Below are 18413 nucleotides of genomic sequence, written 5' to 3' on the forward strand. Positions count from 1 at the left end.
AGACAGAGATATTAAATGGGGACATAATAACGAGGGGAGATTGCACAGGGACGGAGAAGGGCAGGTGACAAGACTAAACACTAATGGGAGACAGGTGACGGAGATAACACACTAAGGGAGCCTAACGGAGAAACAAGGGGGCGGAGCTTAACGGAACACAGGATGACACGCGGCGAATTATCCAAACATACCGCCACGTGTCTCCACATAAAACAAAACATACACACAAGACATGATACTGTAGCAACCCTGTCCCAAGGCACGAAATCCAAGAACAGAAAGGACAGGATCGTCACAGTAAGGTCTTCTTCTTCCTTGTACCATTTCCCATTACACCACGTGTGCTCTTCCTATGTAATCGAGCTTCTTGATTACTGATCATAATTTTAGTTATCTTGGCCAGTATTGAAATTACAATTATCTAACATGATTGTCTTTGGAAACAGCTACACTTGTTCAAATGACTATTAATTTCTCAATGTAAATTTGATGTGTTAGTCTTATGTTCTCACATACTAAAAAACTCCTAAACATTTTATCCAAAGTGCCCTACTAAACATGCAAAACACCCTGTGCATTCTCAAATGATTAAATTATAAACATATAAATAGCTTTTAGAGTTATGTTTAACTTTTGAACTGTGTAGCAGCTGCTGGTTTCACAGTTCCCTTCTTATTTTGTTTCATGGGCATGTTCTCATTATTCAAATGAATGACGGAAGGGAACAAACTAAGAAGGTAAGATTCAGCTAACTTGAAGAGGCTTTAAGTGTTTTATCAACACAAGGAAGACACATATTTAATTAAATAGAAGTTATTTACAAAATATACAAGAAAACTAACAACTAATTGCTGAAAGATAGTAAGGTTGGAAATGAAAGTCCAAAGAATAGAAACTATAAGTAGTTGATAAATGGCAAAATGTTCTCTGTAATAAGGTGGAAACCTTATGTCTAAGTTAAACAAATAATGAAGAAACTATTTGATACACATCTGATATCCAAGTATCCACGTTTAAAGGCAAATAAGAAACACATAAAATGATAAATTACACTATGCCAAAAAGAGGTCTGGAAAGAGGTCTGGTAAGTGATAGTCACAGTCCCCTGTCATCGTGAGAAGTCTTGTGGTGGAAACGACTTCCACTTGTCAGGCTTTGCTGTGCTGCATTTAGGAAGGAGTCGGATTCCAATATACAGCCTTGAACACGAAGCGCTGTGGGATGGTGATCTTCTGAAGCATCATATGGTCCTACCAATCTGGAACAAGCAGAAAAGGCCCGGAAGCTGGTGCAGAAATGTCCTTAACAATCTAGAACATGCCAATGAAGGTACCTCAAAGTAAAGGTTTGTGGGACATAGATTTGCTTAATATGACTAGGTGTTATAATAAAACCACAGTTGAATTGCGCACTAGGAATTTCCCACGCCTTTTAGTACCTTTCCTTGCTATTATCTGAGAGTCATCTCGTGAGTTGTGTGTCCGATCCCACCTTCATCACATCCATTACGAATCAATGCAACCATATGCGCCAACCCATTGGCTAATGCTGTTATAGCTCCACTGGCACCGTTAATGCATGCTCATTGCCCCCGGTTAGCAGCAGTGGTTCAGCAGCCTGAAGAAGCTGTGTTGGGTGAGTGGGATCACCTGCAATGCAGAGGGCTTTGCGGGTGATACAGCTTTCATAAATGTCCTGGAGGGAGGGTAGAGAGACACCAGTGATCTTCTCAGCTGCTCTCACTGTGCGTTCGAGGGTCTTGCGGCAGGACACGTTGCAGGCGTCATACCACACAGTGATGCAGCTAGTCAGTATGCTCTCGATGGTGCCTCTGTAGAAGGTGCACATGATGGGGGTTGGGGCTCTTGCTCTTCTCAGTTTGCGGAGGAAGTAGAGACCCTGCTGTGCTTTCTTGGCCAATGCTGCAGTGTTGTTAGTCAGGGAGAGATCCTCAGTGATGTGCACCCCCTGGAACTTGGTGCTGCTCATTTCTCCAAAGTCGCACCATTGAAGGTCAGAGGAGCATGCTGAGTGTGTACTCTCCTGAAGTCAACAACAATCTCCTTCATCTTCTCCACATTCAGAGAGAGATTGTTGTCACTGCACCACCTGGCCAGGTGGCTCACCTCGCTCCTGTAGTTTGTCTCATCTCTGTTGCTAATGAGACCCACCACAGTCATGTCATCCGCAAACTTGATGAAGAGGTTGGAGCCGTGTGACGGTGTGTAGTCGTATGTCAGCAGGGTGTAGAGATGGGGGCTAAGCACACATCCTTAGGGGGCCCCCGTGTTCAGTGTGATGGTACTGGATGTATTACTGCCGACCTGTACTGCCTGAGGTCTACTCGTCAGAAAATCCAACAGCCAGATGCACAGCATATTATTAAGTCCCAGTCCCAGTGAGAGTTAGGGCTAAAAGAAGCCCCAAAGAAGCTTACCACCTGGACGGATGCATGCTCAGAGTGAACCATAGTGGTGAATCAGTCACGGTTTGTGCTGCAATATCATGGCATTCCCTAGTCCCGATGCTTGTGTCAGAAAGGCACATAACTGCCCTCAATTAAACTCACATTTATTGTCACATCACCACGTGTGGTGAGGGAAAGTCTTGGGTGCGTACCCCATGCCAAGTACTGTAGAATGCAGTTGGACAGACAACTATATGACTAATAACTGTATGACTTTACAGACAAAAAGTGACAGTAAAGTGACAGTATGTAGTGCAGACAAACAGTGCAATGTATAAATAGACAGACTGAACAAAAAGGACAACATACATTATACACATATGTAGGGATGAACCGATACCAGTATCAGTATCAGCCCGATACCAAGCTCATGTACTCGTACTCGGAATGGCACACCAATACCAATGACCGATACCTCACGTGACATGCATAGAGCCCTAAGATTTCCACAATGCGGAAAACGCGAATGGAATCCAGGAATCCAGGCATAAAAACTGAATTTGCTGTACAATAGGAATGGCACGGAATCTGGCAAATGTATGATTTCCTAACAAGAAATTTGCGCTGAACCACTAACAGCTAACGTAACATTCAGATACTGTTTAAAAATGTATTCTGCTTGTTTTGTGTGAATGTGTGTGAAAGAGCGGTGCGGTTGCGTGTAGTGAACCTGAACCCATTGTGCTTGTGAAGCTTTCAGAGCCAGTGTTTTTCACTTCACGAGGACACAAACACATAAACAAACACCATTTGCGGCGATCCGTCAAAATAATACTCTTGTTAACTTAAGCAAACGCTCTTTGCGGCGTCCAGTCAAAAAAAGTCTGGTTGACTTGAACAAGTTATAATACACTCACATTTTACCACACCATCCCCCTTGATTTACATTTACATTTACATTTAGTCATTTGGCAGACGCTTTTATCCAAAGCGACTTACAGTGCACTTATCACAGGGACAATCCCCCTGGAGCAGCATGGAGTAAAGTGTCTTGCTCAAGGACACACTGGTGATGGATGCTGGGATCGAACCAGCAACCTTGGATTTACCAGTTCAATGGATTAACCCACTAGACCACCATCTCCATTTTTTTATAATTCCACCACAGAGTATATTGTTTACTTTAGCAAACTGAAGTAAATGTTCTAGTAAAAAATGGTATGGGTGCATCCCTACACATATGGACATTATATACACAATATACACAAGATAGACTCATTAGACGTTGAACATACACATTAAATATGAAGGTGTACACATGAACGTGTATGTATAATGGATCAAAGGAAGTATTGTTTCCCATTCTGACAACTTGATGTCTGCCTGACAGGCAGTCTAGAATCCAGCCACACAGGGATCTGTTTAAACCCAGAGCCTGGAGCTTCAAACCAAGTTGGGTCAGCACTATGGTATTCAATGCTGAGCTTTAGTCGACAAACAGCATTCTCACATATGCGTTCTTGTTGTCAAGGTGGAAGAGAGCAGTGTGAAGGGTGAAGGCGATGGCATCATCGGTAGAGCGGTTGCTGCGATATGCAAACTGTAGAGGGTCTAATGAGGCAAGCAGCATAGGGCAGATGTTGTCTCTAATCAGCTTCTCAAAACACTTGCTGAAGATAGGTATTAAAGCTACAGGGCGGCAGTCATTCAAGCATGTGATTTTAGAATGCTTATGGATTGGCAAAATGGTGGTCGTTTTAAAGCATGAGGGGACCACAGACAGAAAGAGAGAGAGATTAAAAATGTCAGAGATTTACAGAGAAACCCTGTGAGCTTGATGGCTGAATCTGGTACCTCCACAGACATCCAGGTTTCTGTTAAGTAGATAATGAAGCAGTCCCTTGTTTCTCGTTGATAGAAGATGTGTGCCGGTAGTTCACAAAGTTTATTGTCCAGAGATTGGATATTGGCCAGCAGAATAGTTGGTAGCGAAGGTCGGTGTCCACGGCGTCTAAGTCTGACAAGTACGGCGGCTTTCTTTCCCCTTTTCCAGCTGCGCTTTCGTGGTCGCGGCCGCGTGTTCCAGACAAAGGGCTATGGTGCCGTGTGTTTAAACAAATTGCCGCCGTTCCTGAACTTAAAGTCGGTAACAACAAATGAGGCAATTTCTAGAAGTGTGCATCTGTCATACACAATGAGACTTACAACGTCCAGCTCAAAAAACAATAAAATAACAAATAAAAAATTCGAAAAACTTCAAAGGTTGTTCGGAGCTCACAACACGGCTGCCATGCTCAGCACCAAGGACTACTGAACCATTTTGGAGGACCATGTCTACCCAGTGGTTTACACATTATACCCTAAAGGTAGTGCCGTGAATCAGGATGATAATGGTATGATGAACATGAAAGTGATTTTGAACATCTCTGATGGCCTGAACAGTCTGAATATTATTGAGACACTTTGGCGTGTTTTGGAGAAGCGAGTCGGGAAACGTTTTCCACCATAAGCATCACGTAGTGACCTAACTACTGTTCTGCAAGAGAAATTGCTCAAAGTCCCTCTGGTCACTGTGCAGGACTTGTATCTGTCATTCCTAAGACAAAGTGATGCTGTATTTGCCGCAAAAGGAGGTCCAACACCACTGTAATAAATGATTGTGGTCTAAAACAAGGTTTTTCAGTTTAATTGTTAATAATTTATATATAATTCATTTATTTAATTTATTTATATTTTCTTTGATAAAACAAGACTAAATATCCAACATCACTTTTCTTATCAAGAAAATATATCTTGATTTAAGTTTCAGATATTTTAACTAGAAAACAAGACAAACACGTTAGTTAGAATGTCATTTTTCGCAGTGTGCCAAAAAACAATGAGAGTGACTTTCCTTAAATCAAGATTTTGAAGAACACGTGGAGTCTCTTCAGATTTATACTGATGAACAAATCTGTTAAAAATGACTGTGTAATGATTCACAGGATAAATATATTTGCTGTACAAAATTTTCCCATGAGGCTTTGCAGAATTAGAACAACCTAGAAACCTAGTTTTGTGTGTTGAATGACAGTTTTGTCAACCTGACGTTTGTCTACAAACTTACTTGTCCAGGTAAACTTGTGTTGTTGTTTTCATCTTGAAATGGTTTGGACTCAAAGAGGCATTGCATCAAGTTTATTAAAAGTCTCAATTTTCCACAGAACTAAATTAAAAGAATATTAAAATAAGCCAACATTCTAGCAACATATTGAAATCACTATGCTAGAATTAAACAACAAAGAATTAACAACACAATGACAAAAATGCTAAAACTTTTAAAAATCATATTTAAATATGCTAACATCATATTAGAACATATTTAAAACTAAATGACATAATTAATCATAAAAAATATAGGAAACATTGAGAATACAATAAGGATTTTGGAGCCAAAGAGTTGCTGATGCTATATATGCTTATCTGCATGTCAAATTTGCTGCAAAGAATAATTTGAATGGAAAAGTGCCTCAATAAAAACTTGCTTGATAGCACTCAGCCCATAATGTTTTATATGTAATCCCTATGCAGAATTGGGACGTGAACTGCAGTTCAATGTTGATGAAATAAATAAGATCCGTGTGGAAAATCCCAACTCCCTTTTAGAGCAGAGCTCAACACTGCTCAACCTGTGGGCCACTCGAGACGGGAAAAGAGCCAAAAGTGAGTGCCAAAATGTCTATTTATTATTTACTATATAATTTATTTAATAAAAAATCATTTGTAGAATTTCACTTTTTTTAAAGACCTCAATACAATGGTTTGATAACCAGAATATTCTTTGCTCATGTCTAAATGGTAACCCTCATTCTACAAAACTCTAACTCTACCTTTAGCAGCAAATGCACACATACTGTATGTTTTATTTAGGCAAACCCAGAGTTACTTTTGAAACGTTCCTATTTTCTTTCCTGTGTTCATTATTTATTAGAATGGGTGCAGAAAACAATTTCGTTTTTTTCATAATTTATTGGGTGTTAAAGTTTTATTCAGTTTGGAAATTTTGAAAAAGGCCACTTTTAAACTATTTAATATGATTAAAAAAAATCAAGTATGCATTAGGTTCCTTTTCATTGACGTTATCTCAACGTCATTTGATTGAGTCGCTCTTTTCTCTAGAGTGGAAGCACTTGGCTTGTAAGCACTTTTATACAAATTACACCCATAATTTATGCTCATACAGATGGTACTTAACCAGAATAAAACTTCTGCTGCTGCAGTTACAGCAGTGGTGGTTTTTATTGTGCGTTTGCTACTTTTTACCACTGCGTGGAAGGATATGCATAGACATTCTATCATCTGAGCTCAGTTCCCAAGCCAAATCTTACATTTCTGCTATTAATTGTAAAAAATGCTATTGCATTTTAAAAATACATATTACATTGAAAAAGAGTATGCGAATATTGGGTTTAAAGGGGTATAATTAATACAATTCAATATAATTGTGCATGTCATAAGATAGAAGATAGTTATTATAATTTAAAATATTATAATAGTGTTTGCTATGACTGTCAGGCATAAACAACAGCAACAACACATATACTAGGGGGGTGGGTATTCACCAGATTGTAAAGTCATGAACAAGTTTCACATACAAATAATTTTCGGCATTCTGGATCACTATCTACTGGTTATTCTTCAATGACTCGTTTCATGCATGTGCGATAGTTTACCCAAAACAAAAACTAAATGATGATTCATCTGATGTGAGGGAACAATATCCAGAATGTTCTCAATGAAAATATTATTATTAAAGGTCCTTCAAGTGAACATTGAAAATGGATGTCACATTCAACATTGCAGGAGATTAAATTAAGTTTTTGGATGAATTATTTTAAATATACCCATTTTACTTCCAAAATGAGCAATTGAAAGGTTTTGGATTATTTTTTATCAGTAAAGAAAATAAAAAACATATGTTTTTTTACATTTAAAAAAATGTCTGTTGAATATGTGAATATTTCACGAGAAACATGTTTATGTAATCTTTGCTTGGAAAAGTTTAAAATTTTAATTGTTGGTGTTTGGTTCATTGGATGTCGTTCCTAGTGTCTTGAAATCCTCTGATTCTGTCAGTGTTGTATCTATGTTCCCTGTCCAACAGCCTTGTCTTCCCCTTCTTCATTTCACCATCATGTGTTTGTCTACCACCATAGTGGACAGCCTGTACCTAGCCTTGAAGAGCATTGACCGGGTAGACATTGTGAACATGTTGGAGGGTCATAGAACAGCAACAGGTCAGCAGGGGGGCTGGGAACAAGATACTTTCAGGTCTAAACATCATGACCGAGACCATCTATCTTCTGGCATAACAAATGGTAAGAGAGATCATTTAAAATTCCCTTTCTGAGATTTTCTTGCAATTGTCACACAATCCGTAAAAGCTGGACTCATAAAAGTGCAGAGTTAAAAATATCTCAACATTAACCCAACTGCTGGGTCACTATTTGACAGAACACACTATCTATCAAATTTTGAAAAAAATAAATTACTTGATCATGACCTGACATTGAAAAAAGCTTTTCTAATATGCAACCCACCGTTGCACATCCTCGTCCTGACTGGTTAGGTTAATAAAACACCATGAAAAATATGCTATTATTTTATACAGCACAGGTGACAAACCTTATTTCTGGACGGCCAATTCCATTGGAAGTTCACAGTTCTTTATGGCTGTTCTTAACATTGCTGTTGTAAGGTCCATTCGTTTTTCTATTTCTTGCTGATTATGTCCTGCCATTGCAGTTTTTCTGTGATCATTAATATTTTAACTAACTTATCAAACCTTGAGTATTGAGCATTTAAATATGAGGAGGATATATGTAGCACTTGTAGACAGTTTGACACTACCATGTAAACCCAAAGGAGTTAGCCTATGGCTAACCATTGCAACAATAACAAATATTATCATTACCTTCGTATTTGTGCAAATAACCCTGTAAAACGTACTTGCAGCCTTTTCTGAGATTTGTTTTATCAGTTGATTAATTCATCTAGAGACAATAAAAATCTCCTAATCACAAATCTTTAAGCGACAGGGAAACACATACACTCCAGCAGCGGCCAATTCTGCATTTACCCAACCATAACGACTTCTGATTGACGAATGCGTAAGCTTGAAAAGGGTCCATTGAGTTTGACACCCATGTTATACAGTGTTATACAGGATACACAATAAATTCAGTTTCTATGCCTGTATTCCGCATCTCAGAAATCATAAGGCCTTAAACAACTCTCAAGCTTTCAAAATTATCCTGTTCTGGGACCCCCTTCACAGCAAAATATGGAAACACAAAATAACTCTTTAGCGGTTAATTTCAACACTTTTAAAATGGAGGTCCACTCCCAATAGGAGTTACTTCAACACTTTTGAAAGTGTTGGCAGATTGAAATCCATTTATGAGCTAATGTATGCAGAGTTATTTTTTAACTACAATTCAACACTAACCAGTATAATATACATTTTATGATGATTTAATTAATTATATCATTAAAAATCCCACAGTGTCATTTTGTTAACTACAATATAATATTTTTGTTTTAGTACTAGGAAATACATGTAAATACATCTAAATATGGCAATAACTTTATTGTTAAACATGTGCTTCAGATCTTTTGAACACAAGATCTATCTGGAAATAAAAAGCAGGAATGAGTTATCACATTTACACCTTGTGTTTAATTTAATTTCTATGCTCTTTGGCTTATTTTTATCCATAGGACCAGTTTGGCTTTTCTTCATTTTCACAGACTAATAAACTTGATGAAGCTGCTGGAGACAGTGTAATGAATATTCAATAAATATCAGTCACAATTTGAAAAAAGGCAATCAATATATTAATAAACGCAAAGAGTATCTACAACACACAAAACTCAAAATTAATATAGGCTGCATAGTGAATTTCTACAACACCTACAAGTGACACACCACAGAAACCACAGCAAGTTAGTTATTAAACTTAATACATGATGAAATACTTTAAAAACAGATAGCAACAATGCATAAACAGAAACAGTTTTTACACTTGCTTAATTAAATCTGTCGTCAACACATGCTTTGAAGGAAGTCTGACATACAGTATTACTGTGCTCCTTCTTAGTCCACTAAACATTCCCTCTATATTAAAGCAATTAAGTTAGTTTTTTTAATTAAAACATCATGTTAAGCAACATACCTCATTCTGTCTATAAATGTAATCACATTTATTCGTCAAGTTTGTTATTTCAGCTGCATTTAGTCAGTCACTTTATGCCCTGACAATAACTCTAACTCTAACACTTAATGTTAAACTCGATACTGACATCAGGGCCGCCCCTGGACATAGGTGGAGTAGGCAAATGGTAGGGGTGCCGCCGATCCCTAGGGGTGCCAAAATGAGTGAAGATTTTAATTATAATTCATTATTTTATCGTGTTATTAATTATGTCACCTAGTGTGATGTGATCAGTGGTAGTAATCTCACCCCCAGACTAGAATTAACATTATGTTGTGTTCAGACCAAACGCGATGAATCGTGTTCTTTGCTCGTTATTACTCGCAGGAACAGTTCGTTATTGTCGCGCAAGGCAATTTTCTCGCAAGACGCGATTTATGCACATTCGCTGCCCGTTTCGAGTCATTAACATTACCTGCCTCGAGTTTGCGTCTATTTCTTTGCAATTGCTTTATTTGTAATTTACTGTCACAGATAACTTAATTGACGTATTAACCACCAAATAGTGTCTGTGACCTCGTGTTTAGAGTGCCTGTGTGCCATTTTGTACGTCTCGCTGGTTAGAAGTTCGAACCCAGCTCGGAGCACGTTCAGGTAGGATCAGTTACACATGTCAGCCAAATGTGCAAACCCAAGCCATTTATACAAAACATTTATAATCAGATGTGAAAATGTAGGAAATGTTGCAATATAGAGGTGCAATTATAAGTTACAATTTCAAGTTTAAAACCACTCTACTGGTAACACAGATGCGTGCTGTATTTAAATTCTTTCAAATAGGTGAACTGAAAAGTTTGTGGCACTATAGCTTGTGCCATTTATTTAAGAAAAATCCAAAATTCTGATTAACCCTTATCTAAATAATAATAAAAATCAAATATACGTTTTATGAACTCTAATATTCAAATACATCAGCCTATTACTGAGAAAACATTTAGTTTTATTTTATTTGCAACATTATTTTAAAACAATTAGAAGGTAATTTGATTTTTTTATTACAAATATTTGTGGTTGTTATTTAATAACTTCCTATTAATGTTAATCACAATTAATTTTATATTAAAATAAATATAAATTTTACTTTAAAACAAATCATCTTTATTTATTTATTTTGTATAGGAGGGGCGTAATCTTAAATCTTGCCTATGGTACCCTGTCCGACAGAGAATAAAAACTTTAAACCTCACAAATCTCAAATGAAGCTACAGAAAATGTGTTAAATTACTGTAAATCTGAAGACCTACATTTTCCATCAACACCACAGTTTTAACTCTGCCAGATTTGCTGTGTTCTCTCTCTAATTTAATTTCCTGTCCTCTCTCCCAATTACTATCTAAATAAAGGCACAACTTGGCAAAATAAAAAAATTATAATAATAATAAACTATTATAAATAAAACAAATCCTTAATGAATTCTATAATTATTAAATATATTTACAACCCAGAGCTGTTGATTTGAGAACAATTAATTTGATCCAGCATTAGCAACCGAACCGTGTGTACAGTAACCCGAAGATCTTAGAATCTTTACATAAATCAGTTCCTGTTGTTTCCCTCTCTACGATTCACTCTGATTGGCCAGGGGCCTGTTTTAAGGAGATACAACCAACACCGAGTTAAAATGTGAACTCTGAGTTGTTTAACAACGAGATGTGAAACTTTGAGTTTTTGGTTTCATACAGCAGATTTGAGTTAGTTCTATCAACTCTGGGTAGACTTTCTATACCTTGAGTTAAGCGTTTGGACTACGACAAGCCATGATCAATGGAGCTCCGATATTAGGATTTACTATGACAACAATACCAAAAAAAGCAACATGGCGGCAGAAAGCGAAAAATGTACCAATGAACAAACAAATTAATCAGTAAATGAATGAATAAATAAATGAAACAGCACAAATACATTTGTTCTCACTCCTCATGAGTACTCTAGTAAGGCATGTGAGATGTCATGGTGCATAGGACACTTGTAAGTGTGACAGATTATCGTGTCAAAGTCAGACTGATCATCGATTCGAACCCAGCTCAGAGCAGTTTTGGGTAGGAATGGGTGCAGGTCTAAATTAATTGTTAATTACCTTTATCACTTAATTCCTGCATTTGCCAGTATTTATTAATTTCTTTTTTTATTCACTTTATTAAGTCATTTCTTATCCTCCATAGAAACTACCATTTGTGCTCTGATGTTATCCCTGGCAACGATGGCTGATGTTATTGATTTAAGGATGGTTGAGATATATTTTGATAGTGTATATCTAATTCACTGTAAAGAAATATGGTTTTAATAAAAATGCACAGTTAAATGAAAAAAATCCACTCAGGTTCTAAATTCCTCTCCTGAAATCAAAAAACATCCTTATGAATTAATGCAGACTCTTCACAGGATCCTCTTTAAAAATAAATATGTCATTTTAGTCACTGAGATGGTCTCGGTATTATCAAAATGCGTGCCATGAATGACTGTATTAATGAAAGAATTAATGAGGTTCACCACTTGCTCTTTAACAAGGTGGAGGAGATCGAAAGAAACTCTGGGTTTACCAAAGAGATCCTGCTCCCGATCAGGTTAGGTTCACATAGTAAGTAACTATGGTTACTGACTCTGAGTGTAAGTTACCTCTCTTTAAGAAAAGGGCTTGAGATACCTCGCTTTCTCGGGTTTGACATACCTCACATTCTGAAACGGAAAACCCAGATTTTCCCTCATTTCAGAGTTGATATACGCAGTGTTTTCACTAAAACGCCTTTCTGAAACGGGCCCCAGCTGAACCGCTCTGCATTCTAATAAAAACAGTTGAATATTTCCTTCTGTTTCCCTCTTTCAAATATGCTCTGATTGGTCAAGCTGACCCACTCTGTTGTGATTGGTCACCCACTTAGAGCGTGTGTCAGAAATGTCCCGCCCCTCACTATATTCACGAGTTTCCGCTTCACAGTCTTTTGTGATTGGTCAAATGCTCAGAGCTTCTGTCGAGATTTCTTGTGTCTCAATCAGCTCCTTAGTCCTGGAGTATGAGGCGCCGTAAAGGATTTAAATCAAACTTTGTTTATGAATACATATAAAACACGTGAATACACATATAAATTACTCACATATATAGGTTTACTAGCCTATTAGATGTTCAAGCAGATACATGTGAAATAGATTTGCATACTAATATGAAATCCATACCAAAACATGTTGTTATTAAAGCATGCATAAACACTTGTAAATAACTTTCAAATACATGAAAACTTAATTCACACATACACCTATGAGTGCATGAAGTTTACTCGATTGATGCATATACATTGATAAACTTCCTGCATGCATTCATGTTTAAATTCTCATGTTTACATATAAACTTCTTCCATGCATATACACCTTTAAATCAGTCAGCGTCACTTATATGATTATGTGATTCTTATATGTACGGTTTAAATTTGTGGAAAGAAATTAAAAATGTAGGGACAGTTTACAAAATCCAGGGCACAGATTTGGGAACAGTTTTATAGCTGTGAGTAAGTTATTTTAAACCAATGGGACGAATTACAAAACTGTGGCACAGATTTTCGGATTCTTTTTTTCTCCGACAGTTGACCTCACGGACTATTTAGCTAAACAAGTGGAACATGGTGTTTATTCAGACCTTAAACCCGTGCCTGTGACCGAAACGCGCAGAACAGTTTCAAAAGCAGAAATGTACCCTCACGAGAGCTCATTTATGCTAATCAAGGGCACAGAACATTATTTGCACGCAGAAAACAATACTTACAAGAGAGCATTTCTGCCTATCGTGCAAAAAAACGGTGCACGAGCATGGGGAGTGACCAGCAATTCTGTCTATACTCTAGCAACTTCTCAACACTTGCCCGCTTGTTGAGTTAACTTTTAAGACTGGGGTTGGGACTATGGCTTATTTCTCCGCTCCTTTCATTGCTCACAGGTCTCCTACCTGTGTCTTACCTAATGATTTGTCTACTACCTAGCCTTAGCTACAGTATGTGCTCGTTTACCAGTGACATTTTGATTTCTTGCATCTGTCAACAAAAGTATGCCATATTATATAGTTGAACTTTCATTTTGTCACGGTTCCCATGTCTCTCCCACCTTTCCCCCTTGGATTTCATTACCCACGCTCCCGCCACTGTGTCTTGTCAGCTATTCTCTCATCACCTGGACTTTGTATATATTCTCATTATGTTCCTCTGTTCATTTTCCTGTCTCATCTTTACGTGGTTGTTAAAGTTACTATTGTTGTTAAAAAAACTTTCTACTATCAGTACTCTCGCGTCTGTGGTCCGTGGCAATCCGTGATGGAAGACATGACCTAAACATGGATTACATCTTCTCTCCAGAGGCCTTTGCTACTTCCCCGACCTGATAGATCTCTCCGGGCCCAAGCTTCAGGGCCCCTCCGTTCGCGAGCTCAGCCTGGTGGACTGCCACAGACCCAGAGCCCTCTCCAGCGTTCCCAGAGCATTATCAAGAGTTTTGTCCCAAGCTGTCTCCTGAGCAATCCCTCGACTATGCCTGCGAGGCTTTCCCCTGCTCCTCTTCCAAGGATTCCACAGACTCTACCACGGTAGCCGTTGTGGCTTTGGCTCTAGCGTGCACCTGGCCACCCACCGCATCCCTGGACTTTCCCCAAGTGAATTTTGGGAGGGGGGAATGTTAGGTCATACACGGCCTCGAGGACCAGCATCCTCAAGCGCCTTTTTACACCGCGGTCGTGTTAAGTCACTCCACCCTCCTTGTTTTGTCACGGTTTTGTCACGGTCCCCCTATGTCTATCCTCGTGTTTCCTCCTCAGGCTTCATTTCCCACGCTCTTCCACTCTCTGGGTCCTGTATCAAGTCAGCAATCACCGCAGCTGTCAGCCATTCCCTCATCACCCAGACTTTGTATATACTCTCATTGTGTTCCTCTGTTTGTTGTCTTGCCTCATCTTCACTTGGTTGTTATGGTTTTTAAAAAAAAGTTTTTTAAGTTATTGTTATTTAAGAAAAAACCTTTGTCAGTACTCTCGCGTCTGTGGTCCGTGGCAGCCTGTGACACATTTCATGTATGAACTATTTAAATGTAGGCCTACTATAATAATATAATCGAATGTTTCCTGAAGTCTTTTGAGTTATCTAAAAAAAATTCACCCGGCCTGAACGCAGACTTCCATTTACACTAAAATGCCTACACGAGTTTGCCTATTCAGATAATAAATAAAATGCAGGGTATAAGGTATCCGTATGTGGCGTGCTGTCCGGGGAGAGGGCTTCGAGCTCTGCAGATTCTTCCGAACGTGAAGCACTCTGCCCTTTTCCAGGGATAGGTCTCAGAGCCAGATATTAGCCTAAGCCTGGTATTATTCCTGCGGGAGCTAAACTGGCTCATGGTTAGGGGCCGGGGTGGTGCAGGGATGTTAGGAGATTGTAGAGAGAATGCCGTTAAGACAGCTTGTCTATTTGTAGAAAGTTCACATTCCAAAACGCATTATCTTTCAGCTTAACATTAAATTCTTGTCTTACCACAAAAGTTTAGCAGGATTAAAAGCTACTTCGGTCACTCACAAACATCAGTGTCCGTTCATTTAAATGTGCCAAAATGTATAAAAAATCGTATTTTAATGAAAATATGTGATTACTCGCACATATGTAAGGTATAAAGTTATGAAAGAATATTAATTAACTAAATATTAAGCTATAGTATATATCAGGCAGTGAGGTGAAAAGAAAAATGACGTAAACGTTGAAATGATGCGAGCATGCGGTTCTTTGCAGAACAGAGAACTTACATGCTGGAGACGCAAACGCACATTTCAGACGCTTTCCACCGTCCTTTGGACTTGTTTGGCTTATGCTAATAAAACATAAAAGTTTATTAAACAAATTATAAATATACAAATGCGGGTTGCAATATTTCTGTCTATATTTTAAAATAGAGCATTGAAAAAATCTGTATATTATGGGTTTACAGTTGTTCACAGACGTTACTTGGAAAGTCTGGCAACAAGAGTAAATAAATTTGCATCCTTGTGATATCTTGCACGGCGCATACAGAAAAGAGATATGTTTAAATGTGGTATGGGTGGCTAGACACTTCATGCCATGTGGCATGTTTCATATCCTCCGACTAGATTGAATCATAGTCTGAAGCAAAAATCAGAGATTACCCATCACACATTACACAATTTTCTGTTAAGGCAGTCTGCCTGCTGGACGGTAGCCCTCCAGGAGCAAGGTGAGCTGGTCCTCACTGCAGAACACAAAATCCAGGGGGCAAGGTTGGATCTAGATCCAACTTCTCCCACTTTATACTTAGCCACAATTTAGAGTCTAAGTTGCTACCCATGGTCACCACGTTTGCTATTATCAATGCCATCATTTAGTGTATGCCTGTAAGTAAAAATCACAGTTAAATATTTGTGGACCCCAAACCCTAAATCTAATAAAACACGCTATTCAAATATGTTAATAAATAACGTCAAATATGTTAATAAAAAACTAAATCAAGTTTGTTTTCCGGTTAGCACGTTCGCCTCACACCTCCAGGGTTGGGGGTTCGATTCCCGCTTCCGACTTGTGTGTGTGGAGTTTGCATGTTCTCCCCGTGCCTCGGGGGTTTCCTCCGGGTACTCCGGTTTCCTCCCCTGGTCCAAAGACATGCATGGTAGGTTGATTGGCATCTCTGGAAAAAATTGTCTGTAGGGTGTGAGTGAGTGAGTGAATGAGTGAGTGTGTGTGCCCTGCGATGGGTTGGCACTCCATCCAGGGTGTATCCTGCCTTGATGCCCAATGACTCCTGAGATAGGCGCAGGCTCCCCGTGACCCGAGGTAGTTCGGATAAGCGGTAGAAAATGGATGGATGGATGGAAGTTTGTTTTCCGTCAAAAGAATAACTTCAGTTATGAATCAATGTGGAAATAGTAGAGCAACAACACAGGTATGACGTGCGTGTGGCAAAACTGCTGCAGAAGTCTGTCGACCAATCACAACAGAGGTACATAGTGTTTCTTTACAGCCCAACATCACCATCCACTGGCCTAGCATGCATAATACAATTCAGAAACGCGAAGGAAAAACTTTTATGTTTTTCACTGTTTTAACGTATTCTTTACACTCGCACAGCTCTTATCTCCGTTCTAACAACAAGTCTGGATACAGATTGTAGAAGCTTACAACATGGTGCATATTTCACAACCTCAACCTCAACGTGGACAAAACAAACATATTGTGATATTATTTTGTTGGGTTGGCAATGACCATCACTTACCTCTCAAGATTGACAGTGCTACCATTGAGAGGATCAATAGCATCCAGTTTCTTGATGTTCATTCCTCTCATGACTTGACCACTACCATTGACAACACAGCAGTCATCATTGAAACACAGCAGCAGTTACACCCCTTTAGGAGACTTTGCAAAGCAGGCATCCCCATTCATTTCCTTAACACCTTTCTAATGGGAACCCCTGAAAGCATTCAATCTGAAAGCATCATTTCCTGGCTTGGAAGCTGTAAGGCTCATGAACAACAGCACCTTTACAGGAAAATAAAGACAGACAGGAAAATCAATAGTGCCCCTCCCCCGTCACAGAATTGCGTGAACTGCAGACCCTCCCAACAGAGGGGGCTCAGGTGGTGGACAAGGGGCGGGCAAGGGGTCGGTAGCAGGGAGTAGTCCATAGGAACAGGGTTGTGTGGACGGTGGGAAGAGCCAGGGAGCCCAGAGCAGGAGGAGCCAGGTGGTGGAAATGAGGAAGCCAGGAGCTAAGGTGTAGCCGCTGGGTCGGTGTGGCGAGGTGGAGTCCAGGAGGCTTGAGGCGGAGACATTGGATACTCCATCCACGAGGTAGCTGGTGGCTGGAGATCCTGAAGCTCATGCGACCCAATGGTGCTCACGTGCAAAGGGTGAGCAGAGATGTTTCCAGATGCCTGCAGACCCTGGTCTGAGGAATTGGATGGAAGAGAGAGAGAGGGGGAGAGTGTGGGAGTCTGGGAGGGACCTTCTTAAAGACTTTCGATGAGATGCTGGCTGATGCAGGAGAGCTGGATGAGACCAGCAGAGAAGAGAAGGAGCTGGGGGGACTAGCGGAGACAGGGAGAAGCTGTGCAGGACCAGCGGAGATAAGGAGGAGCTTGGCGGGACCAGCGGTGCCGGGAACAGTCAGTAATCCATATCATTGGCAATGTCTATGATGTCAGAGTCCAGTATTAGCTCACCCTCTGCGACAGGAGAATGGGCAGGGCCTCCTTCTATGCCCTGGAACTCCACCAAGACTCCCGCGTTGATGCACGGCGTTGCCGGCTCAGGCACCTGGTCAAACGCGTCATGAGGCTCAGGCCTTGGGGTTCAATTGTGGGCTCACGTGCTGGCATTTGTGTAGCGGCGGGCTCATGCTCCGTGCAGTTGGGTGATGGTAGGCTGGACTCTGAATCGGGAGTGTGGTTGGAGATGTCCTCAACTGGGCAAACGGAGAGAAATAGTCTCTACAGCACCCACTCCACGGAAGCAGCGATGATCAGCTGGACTGACTGGCTGAGGAAACCATCCGGGAGAGGTCAAAAATTTCAAAAAGGAACAAATGCTACCATATCAGCTCGCTGTTTTAGTCTGGTTTTTTGTCACGGAATTGCGGATATAAAAACAACCGCACGTCGTAGCAGGTATAATCCAAATGGAGTTCTTTAATAAATGATGACCTATGTGGAATGATCTGCCCGCTGCTACAAGATCTGCAGATTCTGTAGCCATCTTTAAGAATCGTCTGAAAACACATCT

The 18413-nt window shown here is 39.7% G+C and overlaps 1 protein-coding gene across 1 annotated transcript in view; it reads left to right on the forward strand.

Annotated features, from left to right (window-relative positions):
* ank1a (ankyrin 1, erythrocytic a) overlaps window positions 1–18413 on the forward strand; it is a 189045-nt gene that overhangs the window by 131922 nt on the left and 38710 nt on the right. The window contains exons 37-39 of the mRNA XM_056745123.1: window positions 1174–1329; window positions 5978–6109; window positions 7603–7764. Of these exons, the coding sequence (XP_056601101.1) occupies window positions 1174–1329; window positions 5978–6109; window positions 7603–7764 (450 nt within the window). The remainder of the gene's footprint in view (window positions 1–1173; window positions 1330–5977; window positions 6110–7602; window positions 7765–18413) is intronic.

The sequence above is a fragment of the Triplophysa dalaica genome, chromosome 4, assembly GCF_015846415.1.
Source record: "Triplophysa dalaica isolate WHDGS20190420 chromosome 4, ASM1584641v1, whole genome shotgun sequence".
Classification (NCBI taxonomy): domain Eukaryota; kingdom Metazoa; phylum Chordata; class Actinopteri; order Cypriniformes; family Nemacheilidae; genus Triplophysa; species Triplophysa dalaica.